The sequence below is a fragment of the Triticum urartu genome, chromosome 7, assembly GCF_003073215.2.
Source record: "Triticum urartu cultivar G1812 chromosome 7, Tu2.1, whole genome shotgun sequence".
NCBI classification, from domain to species: Eukaryota; Viridiplantae; Streptophyta; class Magnoliopsida; order Poales; family Poaceae; genus Triticum; species Triticum urartu.
Genome location: NC_053028.1, coordinates 274,920,715 through 274,934,003, shown reverse-complemented (window position 1 = coordinate 274,934,003; position 13,289 = coordinate 274,920,715). Strand labels below are relative to the sequence as shown.

At 47.4% G+C, this 13,289-nt stretch overlaps 1 protein-coding gene across 3 annotated transcripts; it reads left to right on the top strand.

Annotated features, from left to right (window-relative positions):
- The first annotated feature begins 4,630 nt into the window (after positions 1-4,630).
- Positions 4,631-11,695, top strand: LOC125518630 (kinesin-like protein KIN-7H). Of its 3 annotated transcripts, none has more exons than XM_048683455.1 (14): positions 4,631-4,845; positions 5,431-5,649; positions 5,784-5,873; positions 5,981-6,081; positions 6,162-6,275; positions 6,364-6,445; positions 6,528-6,595; positions 6,673-6,738; positions 6,825-6,949; positions 8,696-9,029; positions 9,128-9,244; positions 9,328-10,485; positions 10,748-11,058; positions 11,172-11,695. In XM_048683455.1, the coding sequence occupies exons 2-14, from the start codon at positions 5,445-5,447 to the stop codon at positions 11,476-11,478; spliced, it is 3,078 nt and encodes a 1,025-aa protein (XP_048539412.1). In that variant the 5' UTR covers positions 4,631-4,845; positions 5,431-5,444; the 3' UTR covers positions 11,479-11,695. The 3 variants fall into 3 exon arrangements, with proteins under 3 accessions (XP_048539412.1, XP_048539414.1, XP_048539413.1); XM_048683456.1 differs by lacking the exon at positions 4,631-4,845 and adding an exon at positions 4,919-5,143; XM_048683457.1 differs by lacking the exon at positions 4,631-4,845 and having other exon boundaries at positions 4,916-5,649; positions 10,751-11,058.
- The last annotated feature ends 1,594 nt before the right edge of the window (positions 11,696-13,289 follow it).

Below are 13,289 nucleotides of genomic sequence, written 5' to 3'. Positions count from 1 at the left end.
TTGTGGTTACCCAGTTAACCGTTGGGGCATCAAACGGCCTCCAAATGGAACGAAATTTGACAGGCGGTCTACCTTTGTTGTACCAAGGCCACTTGACAAATCTCGACCCATTCCGAGAGCATTTTTCTCCCGCTCACGGAAAGAGGCAAAAGGGGTGCGCCGGGTGCATGTGGGAGTGTCGGATTGCGAAATGGACAACGGGGAAAAAGCTCGGATGCATGAGACGAACACGAATGCAAATGCTATGCACATGATGACATGAACAAAATGCAAAACAAATACAAAAACCCAACCACGAAGGGAATATCATAACATAAAGCCGAAAATGGCAAGAGTCGGAGTTACAAATATGGCAAGTTACATCCGGGGTGTTACACATGGTGTCTCAACACGAAGAATTGTAGAAGCGGTGCATACTCAGGGAGAACACTTTTACCTTGAAATTTAGTGAAGGGATCATCTTATAATGCTATCGCCGTTTTAAGCAAAATAAGATGCATAAAAGATAAACATCACATGCAATCAAAAATATGTGACATGATATGGCCATCATCATCTTGTGCTTTTCATCTCCATCTCCAAAGCATCGTCATGATCTCCATCGTCACCGGCTCGACACCTTAATATCCATCGTAGCATCATGGTCGTCTCGCCAACTATTGCTTATACAACTATCGCTAACGCATAGTGATAAAGTAAACCAATTGCATGGCATTTGCATTTCATACAATAAAGAGACAACCATAAGGCTCTTGCCGGTTGTCAGATATCTTACAAAACATGATCATCTCATACAATAATGTTTATCACATCATGTCTTGACCATATCACATCACAACATGCCCTGCAAAAACAAGTTAGACGTCTTCTACTTTGTTGTTTCAAGTTTTATGTGGCTGCTACGGGCTTCTAGCAAGAACCATTCTTACCTACGCATACAACCAACGGTGTTTCGTCAAGTTTGCTGTTTAAACCTTCTTCAAGGACCGGCCGCAGTCAAATTCGATTCAACTAAAGTAGGAGAAACAGACACCCGCCAGCCACCTTTATGCAAAACTAGTTGCATGTTAGTCGGTGGAACCGGTCTCATGTTCGTGGACATGTAAGGTTGGTCCGGGCCGCTTCATCCCACAATACCGCGGAATCAAAATAAGACGTTGGTGGTAAGCAGTATGACTATCACCGCCCACAACTCTTTGTGTTCTACTCGTGCATATCATCTACGCATAGACCTGGCTCATGATGCCACTGTTGGGAATCGTTGCATGGAAAACAAAAAAATTCCACACACACGCAATGATCTATCTATGGAGATGCATAGAAACGAGGGGGAGAGTGTGCACCCTCGTAGACCATAAGCAGAAGCGTTTCACAATGCGGTTGATGTAGTCAAACTTCTTCGTGCTTCAACCGATCAAGTACCGAACGCACGACACCTCTGCGTTCTGCACACGTTCAGCTCGGTGGCGTCCCTCGCCTTCTTGATCCAACAGGACGTCGAGGTAGTAGATGAGTCCCGTTAGCACGACGGCGTGGTGACGGTGATGGTGAAGTGATCGTCACAGGGCTTCGCCTAAGCGCTATGGAAATATGACCGGGGGAGTAAACGGTGAAGGGGGCGCCGCACACAGCTAAACAGTTGTCTGGGATGTTCTAGGGCGCCCCCCCCCACACACATATATATATAGGTGGGAGGGAGAGGGGAGGCTGTCAGGAGGTGCCCACATAGGCCGAATCCTACTTGGGGTCTCCCCTTGGCCGGGCCCCCGGCCATATTGGCCGGAGGGGGAAGGAAAGGGGGGGAGGGGGAAAGGAAGGGGGGTCCTATGGACGTGGAGTTTCTACACCCAGGAGCAAATGCTCCTGGTGTGAACAGGAACATCAAATAAATTTAAAAATAATTCAAAAAAATTTGAATTCTTTGTGATATACTTTCGTAAGTGTTTGTTGTGCATGCAAAATTTCATCGCAAAATCACATTGGTGGAAGGTATGGTAAAAAAACAAAATCGATGCTCTAAAAATGTTACTTACAAAAGCATTTTGGAGCTCGGATTTTGTTTTTTTCGGCATGCCTTCCACAAATGTGATTTCACAATGAAATTTTGCATGCGCAACAAACATTTGTGGAAGTATGTCACAAAAAAAATTCAGAATTTTTTGAATTTTTTTTCTATTTTTTTGATGTTACTGTTCACACCAGGAGCATTTGCTCCTGGGTGTAGAAATGTACTTTCGGGGTCCTATTCCCTTTCTTTCCTTTCCTCCTTTTTGCTTTCCTTCTCCACCTTGGCCGGCCCATATGGGGCCACACCAGCCCCTTGTGGCTGGTGCGTTTCCCCTCTTGGCCCATAAGGCCCATATCTTTTGCCGGGAGTGCCCGGAACCCCTTCCGGTGACCCGACATGTACCCGATACCCTCCGGAACACTTCCGATGGCCGAATACCATCGTCCTATATATCAATCTTTACCTCTCGGCCATTTCGAGACCCCTTTTCACGTCCGTGATCTCATCCGGGACTCCAAACAACATTCGGTCACCAAATCACATAACTCATATAATACTATATCGTCATCGAACGTTAAGCGTGCGGACCCTACGGGTTCGAGAACTATGTAGACATGACCAAGACACCTCTCTGGTCAATAACCAATAGTGGAACCTGGATGCCCATATTGGCTCCTACATATTCTACGAAGATCTTTATCGATCGAACCGTTATGACAACATACGTAATTCCCTTTGTCCATTGGTATGTTACTTGCCCGAGATTCGATCATCGGTATCTTTATACCTAGTTCAATCTCGTTACTGGCAAGTCTCTTTAATCGTTTTGTAATACATCACCTCGTGACTGACTCCTTAGTCGTTTGCTTGCAAGCTTATGATGTGTATTACCGAGAGGGCCCAGAGATACCTCTCCGATACTCGGAGTGACAAATCCCAATCTCGATCTATGCCAACTCAACAAACACCTTCGAAGATACCTATAGAGCATCTTTATGATCACCCAGTTACGTCGTGACGTTTGATAGCACATAAGGCATTCTTCAGGTATCCGGGAGTTGCATAATCTCAGAGTCGAAGGAATATGTATTTGACATGAAGAAAGCAGTAGCAATAAAACTAAACGATCATTATGCTAAGCTAACGGATGTGCCTTGTCAATCACACCATTCTCCTAATGATGTGATCCCGTTATCAAATGACAACTCATGTCTATGGTTAGGAAACCTTAACCATCTTTGATCAACGAGCTAGTCTAGTAGAGGCTTACTAGGGACACGGTGTTTGTTTATGTATTCACACATGTATTAAGGTTTCTGATCAATATAATTCTAGCATGAATAATAAACCTTTATCATGAATAAGGAAATATAAAATAACAACTTTATTATTGCCTCTAGGGCATATTTCCTTCAAGTATCTCCGGTGGAATCGCTCCGCCGGAGAGCAAAAGTGCTCCTGCCCCGGTTCCGCCTCGAGACAGCGGCGGTTGTTCCCAAAACTCTTCTCTTCATTTTTCTAGGGTAAATGGCTTCATATAGAAAAAGGACGTCAGTGGTGGGCCTCTGTGGGCCCCACAAGCCATCCTGGCGCGTCCCTGGCTTATGGGCCCACCAAGGGTCTTCTTTGGTACTTATTTCTTCTAGTATTCTTTATATATTCCATAAAAAATCTCCGTAAATTTTCACGTCATTTGAGCTCTAGCGAATTGCTATCTCTGTTGTAGCCTTTTCAGGCCGAAATTCCAGCTGCCGATAATCATTCTTTTTTTTATGTATCTTGCATTTTAAGAGAAAAGATGTTAGAGTTGCACTATAATATGGAATATAACTTCAAAACAAGATAAATAACAGTATGAAAAAACATGATGCAAAATAGACGTATTACACACCAGTGGTGATCGGGGTTGGAGACCACCACAACCTGGATGGGTCAAGATTAATACGGACAACACTATTGACACTCAAGCTCAGCTGGGAGGCACGAGAGGGTTTGCACGTTCACACCTCTCCTTTATGGGTGCTTGGAGCAAGCCCATGCCTGGTGTTACTGATCCTTTCATCGCCAAGTTTTTAGCATTGCGAGAAGGTGTTATCTTTGCCCAACTGAAGAGCTACTCGCATGTGGTTATGGAGGTTGATTGCTTGAAGGTTGCGAGGTTTTGGAATTCGCATCACATCCTCAAGTCAATTGTGATACCTATCTTCGATGAAATCAAGGAAAGAGCCTCAAACTTTGCTTCGTTTTCGGTTCAACATGTCACAAAGGAAGTCAATTGCACGGTAGATCTTTGTGCTAAACATGCCACTGCGATTATCATTTTCAGATTGTTGGATGGAGCCATGTCCCTCCTTTTAGTTAGCAGTGTTTTGGCGGAGTGTAACTGAATTTCTCTCATGCAATAATGCTCCTAATTTCGCGTCAAAAAAAAGAAAATTAGCCGAAACCCTATTTAATAATGCTGTTCCACGTTCAACGGGACACATCACATGGCATTCCGACAGACAAGGTAGGCCCGCCCGAACTCTCTGTGGGCCCCGCGGGCGCCCCATTGACGGTGATTGGCCGATGGGCCGTCCTATCTGCCACGCGTAGAAAAGTCGCCCTGTACCCACAAGAACACACCTGTTCCTTTACACCTTTTCCTCTTCATTTTTTGTTCAGTTTTTTCTACCAAAACCACCATAGTCTTCTCCCTTCTTCTTCTTCTTCTTCTTCTCCGGAGCAACAAGGAGGAGACGCAGAGGAGGGAGGACGACACGATCTTGCCACTAGCTGCATTTCTCCTCCTCTCGCATTGGTCGTCTTCTAGTTCCACCGGCCACGAGCCTGCGCAGGTAATGTAGCTTCGTCTTCCCTTCTTGGCTTGTTCCTCTCGCGGAATGTGATCAGTAGTTGGTTCTGTTGGATAATGGCTGGTACTACGTACACGCGTATGCATAGAAAAACAAGTCTTGGGACTCCACCGTCTCCCCCTCTGCCCTCTCCTACCCCCATGTGAGGTGCGTAAATAAAATTGAAGGGAGTGGCCAGGAGCGTGGCGGGGACCATGGTCCGTCCCTTCGTCTCGCGACAGCAGCGCAAAACTCCAACCCAGCAAGCGGCGGCGGCCAAAGATAGTCCGTAGCCGCGCAGGTAGTGTTAGTACATGTACGACTAAGAGGGGTGGTGCGCCGGCAGTGTAGTAGTTGCTGTTCTTGCCTTGGGTGTGGGCAGGCTGGTTTCGCCGGATCGCCGTCCACGTCCGGAATCCGGCGACAGACGCGGCGCTCTCGGGCACATGGACCTGCCACCAGCCCGCCGGCTTTGGTTTCTTGCTTACAATGCTGCTTGATCCGAGGGGAGGGGGGTGTTGGCCGGCGGTGACAGGTGCAGAGGAAGAGGGGCGATTTTGACACTGTTCTTGGGTGGAGGGGGTGCAGGACTGAGAAGGGCGATGGGGGCAGGGGAGGAGGATGCGGCGGCGGCATGGGAGAAGGTGGAGGCCAAGGAGGAGAGGATCATGGTGTCCGTGCGGGTGCGGCCGCTCAACGGCAGGGAGTCCGGCGACAGCTCCGACTGGGAGTGCATCAGCCCCACCACCGTCATGTTCCGCAGTACCGTCCCTGACCGCGCCATGTTCCCCACCGCCTACACCTACGGTAAGCACAAGCACCGGCAGAGCTCAATTTCGCAAAGAATGTATGGCGATGTTGGCGACAATTGCTGGCCTTGATGTTGGGATTTCATTCGGCAGTCGATTTCTCAGTTTGTTCTGCTTTCTTGTCCTTTTCAGACAGGGTGTTTGGCCCCAATTGCTCGACCAGGCAGGTCTACGAAGAAGGAGCAAAAGAAGTTGCTCTATCAGTTGTCAGTGGAATCAACTGTATGTACAGGAGAAATGATGCTACTCCTTTACATCGTTAATTTGGTCTTTGGATGAACTGATGTGGACCAACTAACATTTGCACATGAATCTCTTCTTATTGACAGCAAGCATATTTGCGTATGGGCAGACAAGCAGCGGAAAGACTTACACAATGACTGGCATTACTGAGTACAGTGTGATGGACATCTATGACTACATAGAGAAGGTGTGTGTATGCGCGGCACCAGTGATGTTACAGTTCACTTTGTGAGATGATATTTGCCTCATTGTTTGTCATTGCTACAGCACCCTGAAAGAGAATTCATGCTGAAATTCTCAGCAATTGAGATATATAATGAAGCTGTAAGAGATCTTCTGAGCCATGATACCACACCTCTTAGACTGCTTGATGACCCAGAGGTACTCCATTCTCCTTTTACTTGAGTTTACTATAACTATTTTTTCCTCCACCCTACGCTGATCTCGCGTTATCATTTGAATCAAACAGAAAGGGACTACTGTTGAAAAGCTCACTGAGGAAACACTGAGGGACAAGGACCATCTTAGGGATCTTCTTGGAATGTGTGAAGGTCCGGGCTAAAATTTCTAGAGAACAAAACATGCACCATGTTTCTTGTTTTCATCATTTGCTTAATTTGGTATGTGCTACAGCTCAAAGAGAGATTGGAGAAACGGCTTTGAACGAAGCGAGTTCTAGGTCCCATCAAATACTCAGGCTGGTTGGTGGCTCTCTTATATATCTATTTTGCACTACCTTCTGAAGATGATTTTGTTGACAAGCTTTTGTTACATTCAGACAATCGAAAGTTCTGTTAAACAGTATTTAGGAAGAGGCAAATCGAGCACCCTGGTATCTTGTGTGGTATGGATTTTCCATTTATATTCATGATTATTTGGTACTAGCATGTTTCCATCATCTCTGAGGTTCTTGGTTCTTCTTCTGGACAGAACTTTGTTGACTTAGCTGGAAGTGAGCGAGCATCTCAGACTGCTTCAGCTGGTATGAGGTTAAAAGAAGGTAGTCATATTAATCGAAGTCTGCTAACACTGGGAAAGGTTGTTCGCCAACTGAGGTTTGTTTGGTTTGTTTTCTTCTAGCAAGAACTTGTAATCCCGGTGGTTTAATTCTTATATAAGTATATTCCGGTCCTAAAAATTATCAGAGTTTGCACATATACTTCCTCTTTCTTTTGTATTCACTAGATAAAGTAATTTTGAATTCCATTGGGTTTTACAGTTTGACGTGTGTCCTTTCTGCTCATTTTGTCTGCTCTTTCAACAATGACCTACTATATAGTATCTTTTCTCGACAAAGGCTAATATACTAACAAAGTGTAAAAAAAGACAAAGGGTAATATATTAACATCAAAATAATACCATTTACACATTTTTTCTTGAAAAGGAGATTAAAACCCCCGGCCTCTGTATCAATCGATGCATGCGGCCATCTTTATTTATTATTCCATCAAGGTCTAACAAGAACATATATCGAACCACCGGAAGCTATCACTCACACCTACAAAATGTCAAAACTCGATAATGTGGAATGCTTTCACTCCCCATATCTAAATCGGTGTTGTCGCCGATCCATCCACATAACGTATCAGAATGAATAGCCGGTACAACAGACCTAAAGCGCACACCACATGCACATGTTTTAGACAGCGCCATAATTATCGGACCGCTCACCCATCTTCAGGAGAGAGATCCGCATCATCCTTGCCAGTCCATCCATCCGTCGACGCCACCATGGCGCCCAACGGCGCCACCGCCCCGCGCTCGTCCATCCAGACGCGAAGATTCTAGAAGATCTGTCATGCCTAGCACCTGCCGAGCAGGCATGACACCGCGTAGCACCTGTCGGCCAGGCATAACTTGACGTCTCCACCAAAGCTTCGTGCAAGACGAAGCCACTCCACCTCCTGCCTCTTGTCTTTCAGCGCTGCTCCACAAACGATGCTCCCAAAAGAGAAACGACACCGCAGTATCGTCATCGTCCGATCTGAAAGACTAGATCCTAGGGTTTCCCCCGAAGCAGCACGAGTGGTTCAACAGTCGTTGCACGACGATGCCTTCATCAAGGTAACGGCGTAGAACGCCGCCATCGTCTGCCATCAGCTCGGTTTTCACCGACAACTATGTCTTCCCGACTCGCAGCCGGAACTAAGATGACGATCTCGAGATCTGATCATCCAGCCTCAGGCCGACCATCTCCAACAGAGGAGATGGCCACCACCGCCGGCTGCACTGACCAGATCAGATCTGACCGAAGGTGCCGTCAAGCCGCCCACCAGGCCCTCCATGCCGCCGCCGATCCGAAGCCGGATGACACGCCGCCGCAGCGTAAGTCGCCGCCGCCGCCCGTGATCGGGCTGCCCTACACGCTGCAGTCGCAGTCGCCCGCGACAGGGCCAGCCACCGCCGCCGCCGCCGCCAGATCTGCCGTGCCTCGGCACGCACAAGGGCTCCGCACCACCCGTGAGACGCGGGAGAGAGGAGGATCCCCGCCACCGTCGTCGGCCCTCCGGCAGTGGCAGGGTGAGAGAAGGTGGATTAGGGAGTGGGGGCGGCTAGGGCTGGGCAGTGGCGGATCTAGGCCCCAGGTCGGGGGGGCCCAGGCCTGGGGCGTGAGGCCCATTTTCTTTGTGGGCTGTAGGGAAAATACTGTAGCAACTGCTACAGTACACAAAGGGGGCCCGGGGCGCTGGGCTGGGCTGGATCCGCCCCTGGGGCTGGGGACCCTTCCGAGTCGCCCGAGCGGGAGCGACGCGGGGCGTACCATTTACACCTTAGTCTGAACTATTTTGTTCCTCTTGCAGCAAGGGAAGAAACGGCCATATCCCATACAGAGATTCAAAGCTGACACGCATATTACAGTCCTCTTTGGGAGGCAATGCAAGAACAGCCATTGTCTGCACCATGAGCCCAGCACACACTCATATTGAGCAATCCAGGAACACACTTCTGTTTGCAACTTGCGCAAAGGAGGTAGTTACAAATGCACAGGTCAATGTAGTGATGTCTGACAAAGCACTACTGAAGCATCTACAAAGAGAGCTTGCAAGATTAGAGAATGAACTGAAATTGCCGGAGTCAGCCTCCTGCACTAGTCATGCTGAAGCTTTAAGAGAGAAGGATGCACAGATCAAAAAGGTACTTTTCCTCACTTGAAATTTTCCAACCCTTGTAACAGTGTTAATTGCAGGACCACACAATTTCATGCACCATGTACCTGTCTATTCTTCTTTCAGCTGGAAAAACAGCTTAGGGAATTGATAGAAGAAAAGGATACTGTTCAGTCTCAACTTAACTGTTTAATGAAAAGTGACGCTGACGACCATGCCAATGACCGCACTGCAAAGCGATGGGTACTATCTCTCTCATATACACAGACTTACTTTTTGCATTATTGTCATGTGTGACATTTAATGATCTGTCCTTCCTCTGATAGGATGTCCATAGTCGGTCCTCAGAGTCTCTTGCGCGAAATGCATCCGAGGAAGCACTTTCGGTTTCAGACACTTATGGAGGTTCTTATCAAGATCAAGGTCACGCAGTGTTTGATGAATCATATGTCTTCAGTGCTGATCATGATGACTTGTCAGTTCCCAATCAAACAATGGATCTTCCTCAACAAACAAGGGTTCGGAAGCCAATTTCACCTTGGCACCCTCCTAGTAACTATAGCTCTGATGGCACAGAGTCATATAACATGAAGGAAGTAGCTTTCAGAAGTGCATCTGAAGTATCTGAAGAACATTGTAGGGAAGTACAATGTATAGAGATACATGAGCATAGAAGAAGCACAAGCGAGGAATTTAATGTATTACTCCATGAGGGCACTAAGCTCCACATACCTGAAGTAGAGGACATCTCTAGAGACGCAGTCCCGCAACCTGATGAAGTACCAGAAGCCGTGAGCATAACAGAGAAAATGGAAGATCATATCAAGATATACCCTAGCAAAGAGGAGCGGCAGGCCGAGATCATAGCAAATGCAGTAGAAGGTCCTATTGAAGTGCATCAATGTGAATCTGATGACTTTGCAGACAACTTTGTCAAACTGTACCCATGTGATTCTAACATTTCCTTGGACGTTGGCAAACCTTATCCTCATGAATGCCTGACTGTAAAGAGGTGTATAACGAGCTCCAAGGATAGTGCATTGGCTAGAAGTCAGAGTTGCAGGGCTAGCTTCATGATCATTCCAAATAGTTGGTTTGATGATTCGGAAAACACCGGGCAGACACCACCTGGTGAAATCTTCAGGTATCCTCCCAGAAGGCCTGATAAAGTTAGGAGAAGTCTGTACCAAGGAAATGATGGTTGCCAAAACAATAACACTTCAGTAGACCTCTCCGCTGATTCTGGCGAAGTAGTTTGTGATGAAGTAGTCAAGGACATGAGCACCAGTGATGAGGTAGTCAAGGACATGAGCACCAGTGATGAAGTGGTCAAGGACATGAGCACCAGTGGTGAAGTAGCCAGGGAGTGGAGTACCAATGAAGCAGAACAAGAAGTTTGTGCCGGTGACATCAGTTGTGTCACAGACCTGGAACAGAAGGCAGCAAAACACCATGAGGACCAACCTGAGGAACATCAGGCAGAGGTAATGATGTTAGTTAGAAACAAACTGTGGGCTTTAACTGCGCTAATAACGGGAAACTTAACAAAAAAGAATTGACTAGTATACTGGTGCCGAATATTATAGCTGATAGCGCCTAAATCACCAGTCGATATTTAGCTTTTTTTCTTTTCGAAAAGGACCATCTCCCCTGACCTCTGCATCAAGCGATGCACACAGCCATAGTCGATATTTAGCTTATATATGAAGTGGAATTAAACCAATGTCTTTGTGTATGCCATTTCAGCAGCAGATTGTTCGAGATGAGTGTGCAGCAGTTAAAACTGTCAAAGATGTTGGCACAGATGCAGTCCCGAGTACCGCCGAGTCTCCTTCGCGCTGGCCTATTGATTTTGCAAATAGGCAGCGAGAGATCATCGAGTTGTGGCACGATTGCAACGTGTCCCTGGTACACAGAACCTACTTCTTCCTCCTCTTCAAGGGAGATGTCGCAGATAGCGTCTACATGGAAGTGGAGCACAGGAGACTGTCCTTCATCCTGAGCTCCTTCAGCACCAGCTCCGCAGGAGGCGAGCTTAACTCCGCAATGGCATCCAGGTAAATATGTCATTTTTTTTCAGGGTAGCAGTATGGTTTCGAACTGTCCATGAATTGAAACCTAAGTACATTATGTTTTGGTGGAATAATACTGACGCTGGTTTTGCCCGCAGCTTGAAGAATATGAAACGCGAGAGGGACATGCTCTACAAGCAGATGCTGAAGAAGCTCACCAACGGGGACAAGGAGGGCATCTACACCAGATGGGGGATCGATCTGGGCTCCAAACAGCGGCGGCTTCAGCTATCTCGCCTGGTATGGACGCGGGCTGACATGGAGCATGTCCGAGAGAGCGCCTCGCTGGTGGCGAGGCTGATCGACTTGGTTGAGCCAGGGCAGGCTCTCAAGGAGATGTTCGGCCTCAACTTCACGCTGGCTCCCAGAACCGAACGCCGGTCTTTCAGCCTGCTGGGCGCTTGATCTTTGACGTATGTATGGAGGTAGAAGGGTTTGGTTTACGTAGTACAGGAGGTTCACTTAACACGAGGAGAGGACTATGCTCCACCGCATCGATTGGTTTCACTCGTGTCTCTACCTTGTTCTTGTTTTTGCTTGTGTATTGTGTGCGTGTGCGTGTGCGATATTCCTGTGTGCAATCTTACAAAAGTGAATCGATCAGACAGTACAGTTCTGACTATCCGTGCTGTCGTATGTCCGTTTGTGGGGGTTCGTCCATCTAGTCCATCTTTTTGTGTCCCAAATGAGAAGTCAAGCAATAATGAGGAAACTTGACCCACACCTGACAAAAGGGTTTGGTAGTCTAAGGAAGCAGAAGCTTTCTCTTTTTTTTAAGGAAAAACTTTCAATCTATTCATCTTCAATCATGGCAGTACAACGAACACCAGAAATAAAAATTAAATTCAGATCTGTAGACCACCTAGCGACGACTACAAGCACTGAAGCGAGCCGAAGGCGCGTCGCCGTCATCACCCCTCCATCGCTGGAGTCAGGCACAACTTGTTGTAGTAAACAGTCGGGAAGTCGTCGTGCTAAGGCCCTATAGGACCAGCGCACTAGAACAGCAACCGCCGATGAAGAATAACGTAGGTTGGAAGGATTCAACCCGAAGACACACGAACGTAGACGAACAACGACGAGACCCGAGCAAATCCACCAAAGATAGATCCGCCGGAGACATACCTCCACACGCCCACCAACGATACTAGATGCACCGCCGGAACAGGGGCTAGGCGGGGAGACCTTTATTCCATATTCAGGGAGCCGTCGCCGTCTCGCCTTCCTGAGTAGGACACAAACCCTAACAAGACAGGAAAAAACGACTGAAAACGGAGCCTCCCGCCGGCCCTTGGCAGGATCCACCGCGCCCCCATGGCCCTAGGGCCACCGGAGACGAGGCAGACCTGCGGTGGTGCCGGTGAGAGGCAGAAACCCTAGCTTTCTTTCTTGGAGGACACACGAAAACTTTGGCAACTTTTCAGTTCAGTTTAATTGAAGCTTTCTGTCCCAACCTTCAAGGGTTCCTCACTGTATGACATGATCCATTGGATTGGAGCAATGGTACACAACTATGTTTGGTGTCCCATCTATCACTCCCATGTCAGATCCTGGTCCCAAAGGTCAATACATTGAGTCAGAAAGACCGGGGGCTTTCATAATCCATAGCCGAACTAGCCCCTGGATCAACTCTCATAGTGGGAGAATCAAAGTCTAAGTTAGGCGCAAAAAGGGGGTTGACATCATTCAGCATGATTGGATCAAGCAGACTTCCCCACAGGAAATGCCAAGGGGCGCCCTTTCTCATTGTCATCTACCGCCCATTTCTTCATCATCAGTTGTTGCCTTAAGTGCGTAAAGTAGGCTCGGCTTCTTAGGAAGTCGAAGGTAGTCCAGTCCGCTTGTTAGTTTGAATTGAATCTTACATAACCTACGTAGATAAAGAGAAAATCATAATAGTCTAAGTGAACCTCTCAAAGGTATAAATAAGTAAATAAGTAGACATTAGTCTTACTGGTTCGAAGCCTTGCCTGGGAGCGTCGCAAAATCTTACCCCATATGAACTTGATTACAACTTAACAATACCAAACACCTCTGAATTTGGATCACAAATTAACATAACCACCTCCTAGGATTCTACGACGCTCTGGCAATGCTTTCAAGATTTTAGTTGATGAATGAACCGACACAAGTAGACACACAGAAGTTAGCCCATAACGTCCCACCGCTTGCCAGTGACGCGGGGGGGGGGGGGGGGGGGGCATAAGCCCCCCACA